The sequence below is a fragment of the Lynx rufus genome, unplaced genomic scaffold, assembly GCF_022079265.1.
Source record: "Lynx rufus isolate CCGP_SWC_20201006 ecotype Redwood Valley unplaced genomic scaffold, mLynRuf1.p SCAF_11, whole genome shotgun sequence".
In the NCBI taxonomy this organism is placed as follows: domain Eukaryota; kingdom Metazoa; phylum Chordata; class Mammalia; order Carnivora; family Felidae; genus Lynx; species Lynx rufus.
In genome coordinates this window covers 37,097,987-37,116,023 of record NW_025814825.1, presented here as the reverse complement: position 1 = coordinate 37,116,023, position 18,037 = coordinate 37,097,987, and the positions used below count along the sequence as shown (strand labels likewise).

Sequence of the window (18,037 nt, the reverse complement as noted above, 5' to 3'; positions counted from 1 at the left end):
GACTTGCCTCGTGTCCGGCAACAAACCGTACCTTGAGGCTGCTTCCTTTCCCTGGCTCCCTGCTTCTGTTCACTGCACTGTTATCTTCCAGACAGTGAGGCTAGACAGACATCTCTTAGGCTCTTCTTCCTCACTCTCTGTACCCAGTGAGCTGCATGTCATGCCTGGTCTTGCTCTGTGACATTCTTCCTCTTGCATCTGCTCCTTTCTTTCCATTCCCCCCATGCCAGCTTCTGTCACCTTCATCTAACCTAGCATTAGTTTCCAGGTGGGTCTCTTTTCTGCCAACTCCTTCTGCCCGCACTCTGTCAGACCTTAAAGCTGTAGCCAGTCCATACCTTCCAGTGTTCCCCTGGTGCTTCCTGGACCCAGCTCAGTCTCACCTATAGTCACAACCCAAACACCCCTCCCAGTCCGGCCTCCCGTAGCTCCTTCATGGGACCCTTCCAGATGTCTGGATGTTAGTCCCTGGAGCACTTTCTCTAGAATGTTCACACACTTTTGAGGTAGTTGTTATTGACTAAAATAGCAACAGGGGCGCCTGGGTGGCTCAGTTGGTTAAGCATCTGACTCTTGGTTTTGGCTCAGGTCATGGTCTCACAGTTCATGATCTCAGGTCATGATCTCACGGCTGACAGCACAGAGTCTGCTTGGGATTCTGTCTCCCTCTCCCTCTGCCCCTCCCCTACTTGCTCTCTATCTCTCTTTCAAGAATAAATAAAAATAAACTTTAAACAATTTTAAAAATAAATTAAATAGCAACAAACTTTGTCTCTCATGTGTCTATTCAACATTTGTTGAATGACTGCAATAGACCAGACTTCACAGTTTCAGAAAGGTGTAAACCTGGTGTCTTTCCCTTTGAGAGGGCACAGTACCTCTGAAGAGACAACATACACACATATTCAAACCCACACGCACACACAAATGCGCTGGGCAAGGCAGCATAGCTCAGTGCCAAATGGCACCTGTGGTCACTAAGGACTGGAGCACTGGGGGGAGATTTAACAGAGAAGGTGAACCTTGACCCAGACCTAGAACAGATTCATGGAGAGGAATCCTTGTCCCTCACGGTCAGAGGAATGGTATGAAAACAATGTCAGAGGCAGTGTGCACGGAGTGTTTGTTAGCATGTAAGAGACTGGCTTGGCTAAAGGAACGCATAAGGAGGAGGGCAGTGAGTTCTAAGGCTGGGAAGGAGCTAGGAACAGAGGGGAGGGGAGACGCTTTGTTGTGGGAAAGATGTCTTCTTCTCAGGCACAACTTCTAAGAGTACTTGAACTTCTCTGGGGGCTGATTGCAAATGGATTCAACCTCATTTGCATGTTTTTGCAATGTGATACATCGTGCAAACAGCATAAAATCAGAAAGAAACTCTAATGTCCAGAGGGTATATTTCCGGTATCTACTTTTAAAATGAACTAAATCTTTTCCAGGAAAATCTTAAACGGCTAAGAGATAGCATCACCCGAAGACAGAGAGAGAAGCAAAAATCAGGAAAGCAGGCAGGTATGTAGCTCCTTGGGGGTGCCGCACTGTGGGATACTGCTGTGATCTGTTGTTCCTGACCCTCCTTTCTGCTGTGGCCTGAGTGGGCAGAGAGCTTGCCCAGTGCCTGTCACCCTGTTTACAGATCTGGGTCCCCCAGATCTGTGAGGTTCTTGGGGACAATGACTTTGTCTTGTTTATTCTGCATACCTAGTACCTGGCACAGAAGACTTGTTAGCAAATGAATGAACGGACTGACCTCGGCATCCCTTCATCCTCTCACTCAAAGAGGATGATCAAACTTTCTCCCCAAGCATCTGACTCTCCCCTTAGCATTTAGGAAGACATGTTTTTTGTTTTGTTTTTGTTTTTGCTTTTGTTTGTTAGTTTTCAAGATAGAGAGGGAGAAAGGGGGGGAAGAGAGGCAGAGAGAGAGAGAGAGAGAGAGAGAGAGAAAGAGACAGAGACAGAATCCTAAGTAGGCTCCACATTCCATGCTGAGCCTGACACGGGGCTTGATCCCACGACCCTGGGATCATGATCTGAGCAGAAATCAAGAGTTGGATGCTCAAATGACTGAGCCACCCAGGTGCCCCAGGAAGACATGTTTTTTGAGCAGAGAAAGGAGAAAATCTCATTCACATAGTATCTGTTTTTCACTGAAGCAGGGAACTGTGTCATTGGTGTCTATACCATACAATGATTCAGAAGCCAGGACTCCAGGTATAGCAGGGCTCCTGCCATGTGTAGTGGCAGTCCAATAGCAAGGCCATGCATTGCAGTGTTTACACTGAGGACCAGGCTTCTCGGCACCACTACCCTTGAGCGTTGATAGGCATTTGCCTACGTTGCATATTCCCACCGAAAGCCTCTGGCATGGTGGGTCTCTGTGATTTATTTTGGCCAGGGTTTGTTAAGTGGAGCTGACAATAAAAGGCTTTCAGAGGCTCTGCAATCTTGAGTAGAGCCCCATTAAATAAAGGACTAAGCTTGTGCATGACGTCCATAGTCTGTCTCCAGCTGCCACCAAGAGCCTGACTTCTCATGACCTTGGTCAAGCTGGTAACACCCCAGTCTTTAAAAAGGACATCTTCCTGCCATAGGCCCCTTGCTCATGCCTGTTCTTTCTCACCTGCATGAAAACTACAGGACTGCAAGACCCAGCCCATCAGCCCCTGCTCAGTGAGGCCTTCTTGGACCACTCAAGACCATTGTACCCCTTCCTCATTTGAGCATTTATAGAACCACTATCCCTCCCGTTCATCTGGCACTTCTCTTTTGCTGCCTCTGATTGCTATGACTTCATTCCTTTATTCAAACCATCAGCAATTCCCCGAGGTTCTGCCTCCAAAATGCATCTTTTAGATCTGATCATTTCTGACCATCTCCCATGCCACAGCTGCAGGCGAGCCAACATCATCTTTTCCTGGATGAATGCAAGAGCCACTTCCATTGTCTCCCTGTGTCCAGTCTTACTTCTCTACAGTTAATCCTCCAAAGTGCAGCCAATCACCTTTTAAAAATAAGAAATCAGATGGTGTCAGTCACTTGCTCAAAACCCTCAGGGGCTCTTGTCCTACCCAGAGTAAAATCACACTCCTCCCTGTGTTCTGAGAGTCCCTACATGGTCTCACCTCTGACCTCTGAGCTCACCTTTACTTTCCCCCTCAACCCCGAGCTCTAGTACCAAAGGACTCGCTTTTGTTGCTCTAACAAATCAAGAGCAGCCCTCCCCAGGGCCTTGGCACTTGTCCCCCCTCCACTTTTCACACATCTTTACTGACTTGTCCTTTCATCCTTCAGAGTTTGGCTGTAAATTCTCCTCCTCAGAGAGGCCTTCTCTGCGTTCTCTCCAGAGTAGCTTTGCTTACCTTCTTTTCACATCACACACACTGGAATTATCTTATGTTTCTGTTCCATATTTTCTGACCCATCCTCCCACTGCCTCCTATTGCAAGCTCCATGGGGGCAAAAGTTTGTATGTTTTGTGCTCTGCTGAATCCCCCGCATGTAAGACAGTACATTGATTGGGCTCAAGAAATCTCCGTTGGAATGGTCGATTTCAGGAAAATTTTTGGTAACATTATTCATTCACTCTATGAAAACTTAATTGAGTACCAGGCTCTTTGCCAGATACAGAGACCCATAAGGCCTGATCTTCACCATCTAGTAGCTTATGAATTAGTCTTTTATTTGTGTAGGTCTGATTTTCCCAGCTAGAGACTGCCCTACAATCTCTAGCACAGTGTTTTGCATATGGTACTAGCTTAGTGAATATTAATGATTTTGACTGTTTGGGAAAAGAGGCATAAAGAGGTGATAACCATGGCAGAAGGGCAGGTATCTGCTTGGGTGACTAGATTTTAAATGTATGCTTTCACTACCTAAGCTCACACTTGTCTGCCCTCCTGGCTGAAGGGAGGGGAAAGGAGAGAAGGCAAAAAATCTGGTTCAAGATCTGCATGGTCATCTTAGGGTCAGACAATAGGTTCTAGGTGGTAAAAGGGATGAGGTGCTTTTTAAAACTAGAGCACATGAACCCAAAGATAGAAGCCTTGATTAAATGAAACATTTCACGCTTTTACACATAGGCAGCCTCAAAAAAGTTGTGATTTGGTGGTACATGAGGTGTTTGAAGGCCAGGGTGTCGCTGTGTTGGAGTCATGAGTGCTGGGCAGCTGGGCTCCATAATTGAACCCACTGGGTGTCATGACAACTTTACCATCCAATCAATGGAGATATTGAAGCAAGACATACACATGTTGAGGAGTAAAGGGGTACAGGCATTGGCCCTGAGGCCGTCAGGGTTGGGGTCAAGTTCCTAGCCACTGCTCACCCCTAACTAGCTGGGAACCACGGACAAGATAAGTCACCCAACTGAGCCTCAGTCCTCATCTGCAAAGTGACACAAATAAAAGTGCCTACCCTATTAGGGTTGCTGTGAGGATTGAACCAGTTAAGTTCTGGCTAGGACCTAGCACAGTGCCTGGCACATGGAAGCACTTTAAAAACCACCCATACAGCAGCTGGTGACCTCTCGGGTAGGACCACCCAGGGTGCATGTGCTGGGCTGGGACTTGCCATCCAGGATCCAGAGCTGAAATCCTGGGTTTAGAAATATTTTCCAAAGTTCACCCAAAGCTAATCAGACTCTGGACAAGTGATACCCACCAGTGTTTATGCTCTGCACTGGCGTGGTCAATTCTACATTTTTTCAAAGGAGCATGGTTAAATGCCCTCCCTACCCTTACCCTCTACTCTTCAAGAAGCAGGCCCTCTGACTAGGAATTTTATGGGGGGGAATGTTAAGTACTTTTCCTTTTTTTTTTTTTTTTAATTTTGAGAGAGAGAGACAGAGAGAGAGAGAGAGAATGAGTGGGGAGGAGCAGAGAGAGGGAGAGAGAGAGAATCCCAAGCAGGCTCTGCACTGCAGGGCTCAAACTCATGAACCACAAGATCATATCGTGAACTGAAATGAAGAGTCAGCCACTTAACTGACTGAGCCACCCAGGCACCCCAGTGTTTTTACTTTTTACATTAGGAGCTTTAATGTCATAACTATCAAAAGATTAAAATATATATAATCTGACATGAAACAAGAATGCCTGGGGACCACCATAGAGAGAAAGTTCTACTCATCAGCCCCAGGACATTTTTCCTAATGTTTATTTGTTTATTTTTTGAGAGAGAGAGAGAGAGAGAGAGCGAGCACGAGTTGGGGAGGGGCAGAGAGAGAGGGAGCCAGAGAATCCCAAGCAGGTTCTGCCCTGTCAGCACAGAGCCTGATGCGGGGCTTGAACTTATGAGCTCTAAGATCATGACCTGATCCAAAATCAAGAGTCAGATGCTTAACTGACTGAGCCACCCAGACACACCCATTTTTGTTTTTTATTGTGGTAAAATACACATGACATAAAATTTATCATTGGACCTGAATGTACAACTGAGTGGCATTAAATACATCCACAATATCATGCAACCATTACCACAATCCATTTCTAGAATTTTTTTCTTTCCCAACAAAGATTTGAGAGCAAGTAGCTGATGTGGGACATGATCCCAGGGACACAGTGGGAGTGGGGAAGTGAGAGAGGGAAGGAAAAGTGGCCAGCAAAGTACAGTCACCACTGTAGAGATGGAACTTTATGTCCCTGGAGACTCTGGAGGTCAGTAGAGAACACTATGGAAGAGTGATCCCTCCTGAGGGGCCAGAGAGCTGACCATTTCTTCCCCAGCTCCCATGTCTGGGTGAGGCCTGTTGGGGGAGGGGTGCTTGTAAACCAGTTACCAGAGAAAGCCTCAGGTAGTCTAGGAGTGGGGCCCTGTGCTACAAAGTGAGGCCCAAGGGCATCAGAGCATCTTCCGAAGAGTGGGCAACTTTATGGTTGACTAAATATAGCATATTATTTAACTCCATAAAACTCGATTGTATATTTAATGACGTACTAACCTGTAATTACCCATTTCACACTGAGTAGCCTCAGTGCTGCTGTATGTGTGCTTGTGGGAGTAGAGGTTTGGCACTTGGGGAGGGTGGGTAGGGGAAAGCAGGGGAGGTAGATTCAGATTGGGACAGTGTTTAGGGCAACCTACTCTTTGACCATCGCAGCTCCTTTAAAAAAAAATCTGTTTTCCACATTGAGCTTCTGTTTTCAACAGAGGAAAGAACTCTGCTTCCAAAAAAAGGAAAAGAAAAGAAAAGAAAAGAAAAAGAAAAAGCATTTGGAACCCATTGATACAGAGTAACATCAATCTGTAGGAAAATTAGGGTTGACAAATGGCATCTCTGTTTAAAGGACCTTTTCTAGGAATGAAGCCCATTCTAAACATAAGGGCTGACTCTATTTATTTAGAAATCTCACTTGCCTTAGAAAAGAGAAATGATGATTATTTTGCTTTAATTTGGGTTACAACACCAAGGGTAATTAAAAAGTAAGATTCTGGGGCGCCTGGGTGGCGCAGTCGGTTAAGCGTCCAACTTCAGCTAGGTCACGATCTCGCGGTCCGTGAGTTCGAGCCCCGCGTCAGGCTCTGGGCTGATGGCTCAGAGCCTGGAGCCTGTTTCCGATTCTGTGTCTCCCTCTCTCTCTGCCCCTCCTCCGTTCATGCTCTGTCTCTCTCTGTCCCAAAAATAAAAATAAACGCTGAAAAAAAAAATTTAAAAAGTAAGATTCTGTTCATAATAACTCACTGGTCTTTCTTCAGCTTCAGGGAGTTGTTTTGTTCTTGCTGGGGTGGTTCAGAACATTGATAGTGTAGGAAGTCAGAGGAGCTGGTGTAGCCCGTGACTTGTAGAACACCCTAACAGAAGGCAGTCAATATTTGTGTTCTGGGTGTGTCTGGGGCTAGTCTGGGGCAGGACAGAGAGGAGCAGGCAGGGTGCCAGGAAACCTGGGTCCCAATCCCCGCTTCGTCACTGAATCACTTTGTGATCCAAGACTTTAACCACTCTATGCCTCAGTTTCCTCATCCATGGTTTTACCTGACTAATCAACTTCATGGAGAAGGAAGGAAGTTCAAAGGAGGTATAATGACCCATGTGGACATGCTTTGGGAAAAGTACTGCGCGATCTAATGATGATTAGTATTCCCAGCATTGTTCCTTTCTTCCAAGAATATCAGGATTTTGTAGACTCACTCTACTTAATTTTTTGAACTTTTGACTCCCAATTTTTTTTTCCTGTGTATTTTATTTTCCTTCCTTATAGAACCAGTTGAGGGTAGAAAATTGACTCACTGAAGTGAGTTAAGCAGACAGGAACCTCCCTTTAAAAGAGTGTTGTTTAAAAAAAAAAAAAACTAGGTCAAAGCTGAGGGGGAAAACAAAAACATTACACCTGTTTGGGCTCTGAGACCAACTGTGGGCCCACGCCCACATGCAGGTACGGCTGGTCTCTGCCCAAGTAGTTGCGGGCTCGGGTAGCTGCTTGCACTGCTCAGTTGTCACTAGGAGAGCCCAGGGTGTGAGAAAGTTCTGTGCTACACAGGGACCCAGAAAGGTGGTTTAATACTAGGACCAAACACTGCCCTTGGAGCCAGTCTCTAGTGTGAGGCACTTGTGGCATCTAGTAAACCACAGTCCAACCTTTTTTTTTTTTTTTTTAAGCTTATTTATTTTGAGAGAGAGAGAAAGTGAGCAAGCCAGCGAGGGGCAGAGGGAGAGGGAGAGAAAATCCCAAGCAGGCTCCATGCTGTCAGAACAGAGCCTGATGCAGGGCTCGAATCCATGAACCGTGAGACCATGACCTGAGCTGAAACCAAGAGTCAGATGCTTAGCCAACTGAGCCACCCAGTCCAACTTTAACATCTTCTGTGTGCTTACCATACACTCGTTCTACCCTGCCCTTGAACTTCTTTCCTCCTGTTGTGGTTTACCCATTCGCCCTTCTCAGCGGACTCTGGCTTTGGCAAGCAGTCACCTCTGGTCCTGGACTCCCTGAACTTCTCGCCACACCCACCCCATAGAAGAGGAGAGTCAGAGGAGGAAGTGGTGCTGTTAAGATGAGAGCACGTGGCCCAACAGTACACGGAACTTCCACCTCTTCCAGAGGCCCTGCCCCTGGGCTTGGCAATGTTCCAGGCATCAAGGGAGCCCTGTGTCAGGAGCTCACCTGGTGTTTGCACTTCCCTTGGGAGAAAGTGGGTATGGACACCCACAGATATTTTGTTCTACTTGTCAGCAGGGGTTGTTTTCTGCTCAGGAACCCCGGGGATGGAAATCTAGGGAGGACTAAAGACCCAACTACTGGGCAGGGCTAAGTCAGGAAAGAGACCAGTTTAATGCTGCACAGGGCAAAGGCATCATTTCTTAAGTCTGTGGTGTCCAAAAACACTGATCAGCCTTGCAAGTCACAAAATCTTTCATGGGGCTGATGGACCTCCTTTCATTACCAGTCTGGGTCGCTTCTGTCAGTTACAGACCATGCACCCAGCATCCATCATTTGTTGAGGGATTCAGGGGCAATATGAGTAGTGGTTAAGAGCCTGGACTCTGGAGCCTGGGTTCAAATCCCAGCTGTCTCACTTGCCAGCTGTGTGCCGGGGGCATGCTACTTCACTTCTCTGTAATAGTTTCTGTTGGGAATGAAGATAATAGTATTTATTCCATGGGTGTTGGGAAGCTTGTGGAACCCCACTTGGTGCACAGGATAACCGGTTATTAGGATCAACAGCACTCGCGAGTCTGCCGTGTGAAAGGGAAGTAATGCAGAGAGGTTGACTGGCTGACTCAAGTCGCAGAGCAGGGGAGTGGCAGAGCCCCAGACCTTTCCCTGATCTCAGGCTGTCTGCCTGACGTGGAGCATTTGTGCCTCTGTCCCTCTCATCTGTCACCCACCGATGGCTACACAGGAGTCTGTGGAGTTTCAGTGCTGAGTTGAGCAGAGCCCCCTCCCTGCTCCTACCCATCTCTCTTCCCCTCCCCTTCCCTCCACTCCCTGCCAGGTTCAGGCCAGGGTTGCAGGTGGAGCGGGAGCAGCCTGAGCAGTTTGGTGGGCTGTAGTCTGGTGCCTTGAAGATTTTCCCTCTTTCTTCTGATTCTAGACTTGGAGATCACGGTCCCAATTCGGCACTCACAGCACCTGCCAGGGAAAGTGGAGTTTGGAGTCTATGAGAGTGGCCCTAGGAAAAGCGTCTTCCCCCCAAGGACAGAGCTACGGCGAGGAGACTGGAAAACAGACAGTACCTCCAGCACCGCAAGTGAGCAAGGGGTAGGGGGTGTGTGGGGGGGGCGGTGTCTTCACATCTGCACTCCAGCTGGGCCCTTGGAGCTTTGAGAACAGTCTCTGTTGTGAGCCCAGCAGATCCCAGCTGGAGCCTGATTTGGGTCTGGAGGTGTAAGACATGGGGAACATTTAGCCTGTGAAGTTTGCCTTTTCTTAGAGGGCCAAAGATCCTTTAATATCCCCTGAAGCCAGATTGCATACTACCTTATTACACTGTTCCTTTTACAAATAGAAAAACCTAGTAATAACACTAGTTAACATTTATTGATCGTTTACTGTATGCTAAGCCTCTTCTATAGATTCTCAGATTTAATTCTCACAGTAACTCTATGGGATAGGCACTACGACCTGTATTTACTGAGAAGGAAACTGGAGTCTTAGTGCCTTGCCCTAGGTAAGATAGCTAATAAGTCGTGGTGTCAGGATTTGAGCTCAGGCAGTCTGGATCCAGGGCCCAGACTATTCTTTCTGCTTCCTCAACCGTGGTAAGGGGAAGGAAAGAACACGAAGTCAGAAACATTAGAAAACGATGGACTCAAATTTGAGAATTCCAACTTTATAGATGAGTTGAGGATCTAGTTAGGAAATGTGGAAGACATTTTGGCTTGAGAGCTTGATAGAGTCTGATTGCAACAGACAGGACCCGCTGAGGTACACGCAGGAGGTGGGGGGCTTTGTTTCCGTATCCAGGGCGGTGTTAGCTGACTTCGGATACACCGGCTTCACAAGCAGAATAGATGGAGTTTCTTTTCTTTCATACATTTCAGTGTTATCAAAACAGCTAGGAGAGCCATGAAAGAGTAGGAGACTTGGCTGAATTTTAGGACTCGTGTCTCCTTAAATGTCAGGCAGAGAGCCCCCAGGAAGGTCATCTAAACCCAGGAGTTAATCTTTTCTGCATCACAAACCCGTTTGAGAATCTGATGTGTGCTCTGGATGTGCTTCCCAGAAAAATGCACGTGTATGTGTACATACATAGACATACAATTTTTCCCGTCCATGGACTTAGGTCAACAACCCTGCACTAGTCTCCCTTTTGACTTTATAGATGGGGTACTTATGATCCAGAGAAGGAAAGGGTTTTATGCAAGGTCACCTGGCCAGTGAAGGAAAGGTGGGAGTAGGCCCTGCTCTTCTCTCGGTTCAACATTCCTGCCACCGCTACGTGTTGAAACAGACCCAAAGCCTGTCTCACGACCGACCACAGGGAGAGTCTAGACAGGGCAGAGGAGAAAACTTCTCTTAAATAATGGGGGTGGTAATGTGTATTCAAAACCCTCTTGAGGCATTTTAGAGAATTCTGACAAGTTCAAAAATGGGAGAGATTTTCCCAGTGATCACAGGTGGCTGAGGAAACATGAGGCAGGTGGCAGTCTCTCAGATGTGTCGCGGAGGAGAGAAGTGGTATAGATCGTTTCAGGGTGAGGGCAGTGCATTCCGGTGTGGAGAGGAGGGGAAATGTAGCAAGACAAATGCAAAGCGTTTATTTCGGGTTCAGATTAATTTCAGTGATTTTACCTGTGTGTTTTACCTTGAGGTGAAAACGGAAAACAGAATGGAAAGCATAAGCCCGATACGGGGCTTGAACACACGGATGCGAGATCATGACCCGAGTCAAAGTTGGACACTTAGCTGACTGAGCCACCCAGGCGCCCCTTTGTAATTGTGTTTTTAAAGCATGTAACGTGTGATAAGCTCTCAGTAAATGGTAGCTATACAGGAAAATAAATAAATAATAAATAAATAAATAGGTAATAAAAAGGTGAACCATTTCATTTTATGCTGAAAGAAAAAAACTAAACTCTAATAAAATGGTGTAAGATGGTAGCATTTTCAAGATCCCATATTCACAGCTTATGTATTGCTTCTACCATTAAAATTAAGGTATGTGCCAGAGTTCTGCATTTTATTTTAGCCTGAGAGAATCCACAGCCCAGCTAATTTTGTTCGCACCCTTCAGGCAGCGCGAGTAACCGATCCAGCACTCGGAGCCTCCTCAGTGTGAGCAGCGGGATGGAGGGGGACAATGAGGTGAGAGCTGGGGACTCCACTCCCATATGGCTTGTCCTACGGGTCATTTCATTGCAGGAAATAGAAATCCAAGTGAAAGAAGCCGGACACACAGGTCACATATTACAGGATTCCATTTATGTGAACTCTCCGGAATAGGTAGAATCAGAGAGACAGAACACAGATTGGTGGATACCAGGGGCTGGGAGGAGAGGCAAATGGGGAGTATGGTGTTTCCTTTTGGGGTGATGGAAATGTTTTGGGACTAGCTGGAGGCGGTAGTTGTGCAACAGTGTGCATGAGCTAAATGCCACTGAATTGTTCACTTAAAAAAATTTTTTTTAAGTTTATTTACTTCTTCGGAGAGAGACAGAGACAGCGTGAGCATGGGAGGAGCAGAGAGAGAGGAAGAAGAGAGAGAATCCCAAGCAGGCTCCACACCCTCAGCACAGAGCCTGACATGGGACTTGAACCCACGAAACCGTGAGATCATGACCTGAGCCGAAACCAAGTCAGACGCTTAACTGACTGAATCACCCAGGCGCCCCAAATCGTTCACTTTAAAATGGCTAACTTTATTTTATATGAATTTCTCCTCAATAAAAAGAGGAAGGAAGGAAGGAAAGAAGGAAGGGAGGGAAGGAGGGAGAAAGGGAGGGAGAGAGAAATAGAAATTCGCTCTGACTAGTTAAGCCATAAAGGGCATGTGTGAGAAGGAGCTGGATGAATACCAGGGAATCCAGGGGTAGAAATCCCATCTTGGGGCCAGGATCAGGAGCAGTGAGAAATGCCGGAGCCAAGGCCAGTGCTCCATGTTTCCCCAGGGCCATATGCTCTCGTCTCTTTTCCCCTGTGTGGACCTGCTTTCTTGTCTCACTGTACCCTGACCTGTTCTGCTCCTGTGCATGTATAGTGGCGAATAGTCCCTTGAGAGCCAAAAGGCCTCTCAGGAGGGGATGAGCTGCTGCCTTAGACTGAAGCCCAATTTTGGTCAGGGTGTCTACCCCAATCCAGTGGCTGGGATGAGCAGGAGGTGTCACTTGGGTCACTGCCAACCTGGGAGACCCTGAGATAGGGCCCTTGAGGTGGGCCAGCCCTCCAGTGCACAGCTTATATTCATTACCCCATGACTGAGGGCCACTCAAGGCTCTGCTCTCCCGAAAAGGGACTTTGGTTTAAAAACAAAATGTCTCCGGCTCTACCTGGTTAGAGCATGCTTCTCAAACTTTAAGATGCATAAGAACCTTAAGATCCCAGGCACCTGGGTGGCTCAGTCAGTTAAGTGTCTGACTCTTGGTTTCAGCTCAGATCTTGATCTCATGGTCCTAAGCTCAAACCCCATGTTGGGCTCTATGCTGCGCGTAAAGCCTACTTAAAAAAAATATTAATAATTACCTAGGATCTTGTTAACATGCAGGTTCTGATCAAGTGGGTCTGAGGAGGAGCTTGAGATCCAGCAGGTCTCACAAGCTCTCAGGCGATGCTAATTTGATGGTCCACAGAGGACGCTCTGAGTAACAAGGACCATTAATGAGAATTTGGGCCCCGTTGTCTCCTCAGTGACTCTAGGAATCGATAGAAAGCTGCCCTGGTGTTGTTGGTTCCATTCTTTTTCTTTTTTTTTAAGTTTATTTATTTTGGTGTGGGGAGGGGCAGAGAGAGAAGAATGAGAATCCCAAGCAGGCTCCACATGGTGAGCAGAGCCCGACATGGAGCTCGGTCTCCCAGTCGCGAGGCCATGACTGAGCTGGAATCAGGAGTCCTACCCTGAGCCATGCAGGCACCTCACTGGCTTCATTCCGTTTGTGAATAACCTTCAGCAAAGCCTGGGAGACTTTGGGCTCATCGTGTCCAACTATGGTGGTTGCTTAAAGAAACGTTTACCTTCCTTTATCATCTTTTTTCCTGTAGGATAATGAAGTCCCCGAGGTTACCAGAAGCCGCAGCCCATGCCCCCCACAAGTGGACGGAACACCCACTGTGCCCCTTGAGAGGCCCCCCAGGGTACCTCCAAGAGCTGCCTCACAGAGGTAAGGTTGATGCTGACAAGAAATGTGTCTCTCCTTCTCTGAGTTCCCGTGGGAGGACAGTAGGATTTGGGGGCACCTAAGATGACCTAAGAATGCGTGCAGAGCTAACTGAAATGCCTAGTTTTGATGTGTTTTAATGTGGACTCTTTGCTAACTGATGCTCTATTCGAGGGCAAATACTTTAAGTAGCAATTGCAGTATTTCATCAATGAAGTACATTGGTAAACATCAACTTTTTTAGTAATTGTCATGTTTGGTTAGAATTCAGCTCCCTAATAGTAATTCCCTTGGCTGTTTTGTGGGGACAGTGCCTTTTGGGGGCCAGGAGATAAGAAAGACTGGGGGATGAAAATAAAGGTGGGAGACATGGCTCTAGCGCCACACTCTCTGGGAGCAGTGAACTTGGATGAATTATTTCACTTTCACGTAACTCCATTTCTTCATCTGTAAAATGGGGATAAGAGTAGAATGTCCTCACAGAGTTGTAAGAGTGGAGTTTTGGTCCATAGTAAGAGCTCGACAGAATGAGTGATTTTTCTTGTTCGGGACAAGACTGAGCAGATGGAGATTTGGAGATGGGCATCAGGCAAAGGAGTTTAGAGTGTTTGCTGGGCTCTGATGTCTGTCTTTGTTTATAATGGTACTCAGGCCTCTGGTAGGAACTTTTTCAAGGTCTCATGGACAGAAAAAGTAGTCAAAGCTCACTTGTCTGCTCATGCAGAAAGGGGCCTGGGGAATGAAAGCCTAGGCCTGTTTTAGGCGTTTAATTCTTTGATGTCTAAAGTATAATGTGGGGGGAAAATGATTAAAAGGTAGAAGCTTTTTTTTCAACCAGGGTTGGTTTTTTTTGTTGTTTCATATTGAAACTTTTAACTCAAATGAATCTCATCAGTGCAATTTGTTGAGAAAGTGCAACAAGGAGCCCTTTCTTCTGATTTTCTGGAAAGAGAAGCTGTCTCTGAGCTAGGCATCTTTCCATTTCTCCCTTCGCTGCTTACCACTCTTGCGTGTGCTCCCAGTAACATTCACATACTGACACTTGTTACACAGATCTCCTGTGATCGCAAACATTCACTGGCATGTTTCCTTGGTATAGACCAGAGGTCACATAGTAGGATACCAATCCTGGGGGGACCTGTAGCGATAATCGAGTCCAGTTGCCTGAATTGGCATAATGTTCTGTTGCTTCAAAATCATATAGTTGGTGACTGGGGAGGGGTGTTTACGGAGAATGATTATGGTAATAAATGCTAAACTGTACTGAGCGCTTACTATATACTGGATAGTATGTTAAACACAGTGAATGCAGGATCTCACTTAACTCCATCCACAACTCTAAGAGTTAGATATTTAGGATTATCCCATTATTCCAAGCACTGGGGCCTGGACTGGATTGAGACTTACCCTGTGTGGCAACCCTGGTTGTGCCTGACTCGAGGCGTCCAGTGTCTTAGTCATTTTGTGACACCTGTGCAAGAAAGTCGAGGTATCAGTAGGAGGAGATCCAAGACCTAAGGCCTGCTAATCCTGAAGATTGAGGAGTTTGGGGGCAGTTAACTAATTGCATCAAGATGAAAGGGTTGTCAAGCTTGAAAACTATAGCTGCAAGACTCTGTGGGATTTTGTTAATGGGAGAGAAAAAGAGAACAGCCAGGGAAATGGGTTCCAGAAATTAAAGGATAGAAATTGGGCTGCATTTAAATGTGTCAACAGAGATGGCAAATGAATTCTGGGGGGAGTCTGGAAGCGTGTTGTGATAAAAATGGGAGCAAACAGGAGGAAAACACTTTTTACTAAAGAAATGGTATTTGCAAGGAAATCTGTAATTGATAGAGCATGGCATTTGGGTGCCTTTTTGGTGTGAAGAAAGATTTGCAAATATGTGATTGTTTTGTAAGTATGTATGCAATTTGCATAATAAAACGAGGAGATGTTTGAGCAAATAATAAAGCAGGCCTGTCTGTCTCTTGAATGGCTTCCGTGCTCCACCCACTGACGGACAGGAGGGGAGGCCAACCTTGAGGGTCTCCTCTCCACTTCCAGATCTGGGAATCAGCAACTGTTCTTTGCCCATGTCTCCTGAGCCCCCCTCCCAAACAGCACTAGGGCTACAATGCCTGTCACCCCCTCCCAGTCCTGGTCCCTTCCTCTACTCACTCCACATGCCCGTCCTCAGAGCTTGAGCTGGCAGTGAGGACTCCCGAGTCTCCACTTGCACCTGGGCCTTCTGTTTCCTAATCTCTGCTGGGGGCCCTCGACCCAGATGCCCCACGGATGTCTCAAACAGCCTGTGCAGAACTGAATTCATCCCATCTGCCATTCTCTGTCCCAAACTGCCTTCCTCTGGTGAGTTCCCAGCCTGAGATAAGGGCACCGTTCTCTCACTTCCCAGAGCACCAAACCCAGGCATCATCCTCCAACCCTCCCCCCCTGACAGCTCCCACAGAGTGTGTCTCCAGACTCTGTCCATTCTGCTGCCCTTTCAGCTCTCGGATCCACCCCCTCTCCGTCTGCCAGGGCCTACATTCATCCTTGTAGACCCACACTCACCTCCCTCCTCCACGCTGCCGCCACATTGCACTTTAGATCAGAAATTGCTGATGATGTCACTTCCTGGTGTAAAAGCCTTCCCACTGAATGCTGTGTTTTTTTAGCACGCTGTGGCCCCGTCTAGCCTCAAGTCCCACCCTCTCCTGTATTCACTGATGCACCACCCCTTAAGGATTCCCAGTGGGCTGTGCCATTTGGAACTGTGTCTTTGCTCAATCTGCTCCTGTTGCCTGGAATGCCTGTCTCCCTCCTCCCTTCCAATCTCTTCTTAGAAATTTCCTACACATCCTTTAGGATTCGGTCTAGTCATCATCACCTCTTCTATGAAGCCTTCCCTGATGTTCCTATGTTCCTATGATGAAACTTCTTGTGGCTCCCCAAATATGTCTATTATAATTCATTCCATGTCATGGCCCCTCTTTACATATCTGTTTCCTCAAGTGGAATTTAAGCCCCAAAAGAATAGAGACCATTTTTGATTAAAAAGTTTTTTTCTACTGTCTCCAGTGCTTAGTATAATAGCCGTAACAGAGTAAGAACTTAATAAATATTTATCACGTAAGTGAGTTAATGGATGGATGGAGAGATTGGTACTGCTTGTGTTAGACTCCCCATCTCTTAAACAGTTAGCCATCAGTCATCTTCCACAGTGCAGGTAGCTCATAGATTAGTGGAAAGAAGTTTCACTCTCCCACCTTTAAGTTCCCAATGTATTTCAAAGTCAGGGAAAGGAAATGACGACAAGAACAGGAGAAGATGCATTATATCTTTGTATGGCATTTTCCTTGCAGGGCATTAGTCCTTATAGAGTGGGCAGCTGACAATGTCACGTTCCTCACAAGTAAGGTCCTGCCAATTGATAACAACAAAACAAAACAAAAAACAACAACAACAAAAAAACACACCCCAAATCTTACTGAGCCTTTGCTGCTTTGTTTTTAAACATATTTTGCCATTTACAAATGATTTGTCAATCACTAGCAATATGTGCACTCCCCTTTAAGGCATAGCCAAGGTCCTGTGTAATCAGAACATACTTCTAGAGGCCTCTTGCGGTGCCAGAAGTTGATCCTGTACATGCAGACTTGTAAAGAGGTCTGTGAAGTCCCTGGGAGGGGCTGGAGTGGTCAGGGAGTAAGGGTACTTGGGACTGAGGCTATTTACTAATAGGGAAGTTTAAAAATATTTTCAACAATGTTGTGATCATACAAAAGTATAATAACAAATCTACTTATTTTAGTATTTATTTTTTATTTTTGAGAGAGAGAGAGAGAGAGCATGTGCGAGTGAGGGAGGGGCAGAGAGAGAGAGGGAGAGAGAGAATCCCAAGCAGGCTCCACATTGTCAGCAGAGCCAACGCAGGGCTCAATCTCATAACCGTGAGATCATGACCTGAGTTGAAATCAAGAGTTGTAGGGGCGCCTGGGTGGCGCAGTCGGTTAAGCGTCCGACTTCAGCCAGGTCACGATCTCGCGGTCCGTGAGTTCGAGCCCCGCGTCAGGCTCTGGGCAGATGGCTCAGAGCCTGGAGCCTGTTTCTGATTCTGTGTCTCCCTCTCTCTCTGCCCCTCCCCAATTCATGCTCTGTCTCTCTCTGTCCCAAAAATAAATAAAAACGTTGAAAAAAAAATTAAAAAAAAAAAAAAGAAATCAAGAGTTGTATGTTTAAACAACTGAGCCACACAGGGGCTCCATAGTCCTACTTTAAAAGAACATTAATCAATATCAAGGTTACTGGTTTCTTTTTTTTTAAATGTTTTTATTTATTTTTGACAGAGAGAAAGAGAGAGTCAGAGCACGAGTTGGGGAGGGGCAGAGAGAGAGGGAGACAGAATCTGAAGCAGGCTCCAGGCTCTGAGCTGTCAGCACAGAGCCCAATGTGGGGCTAGAACTCATGAACCATGAGATCATGACCTGAGCTGAAGTCCGATGCTTTACCGACTGAGCCACCCAGGCGCCCCAAGGTTGCTGGTTTCTTGAACAAAACTCATCAGCAGCAAGACCTTACCTTCAGCAGGGAGGAGAAAGCAGCCAGTTCTTAGGTATCTCTGGGCACTCATGTCTCCCAACTCCAGCTTCTCAGATTCCTGGAGAGGCTGTCTCCCCACAGACCACACCTTGAATCTGATTTAATACTCTTTATTTTCATGATTCTGATATGTCTATAATCACAAATCCCTGAGATGGGACTTCCAATCCTTGGTTGGGATTATTCATCAGAATGAACTACAGAAAT

The 18,037-nt window shown here is 46.5% G+C and overlaps 1 protein-coding gene across 1 annotated transcript in view; it reads left to right on the top strand.

Annotated features, from left to right (window-relative positions):
* PIK3AP1 (phosphoinositide-3-kinase adaptor protein 1) overlaps window positions 1-18,037 on the top strand; it is a 121,093-nt gene that overhangs the window by 97,127 nt on the left and 5,929 nt on the right. Inside the window, exons 13-16 of the mRNA XM_047073224.1 lie at window positions 1,437-1,509; window positions 9,031-9,186; window positions 11,173-11,243; window positions 13,134-13,252. Of these exons, the coding sequence (XP_046929180.1) occupies window positions 1,437-1,509; window positions 9,031-9,186; window positions 11,173-11,243; window positions 13,134-13,252 (419 nt within the window). The remainder of the gene's footprint in view (window positions 1-1,436; window positions 1,510-9,030; window positions 9,187-11,172; window positions 11,244-13,133; window positions 13,253-18,037) is intronic.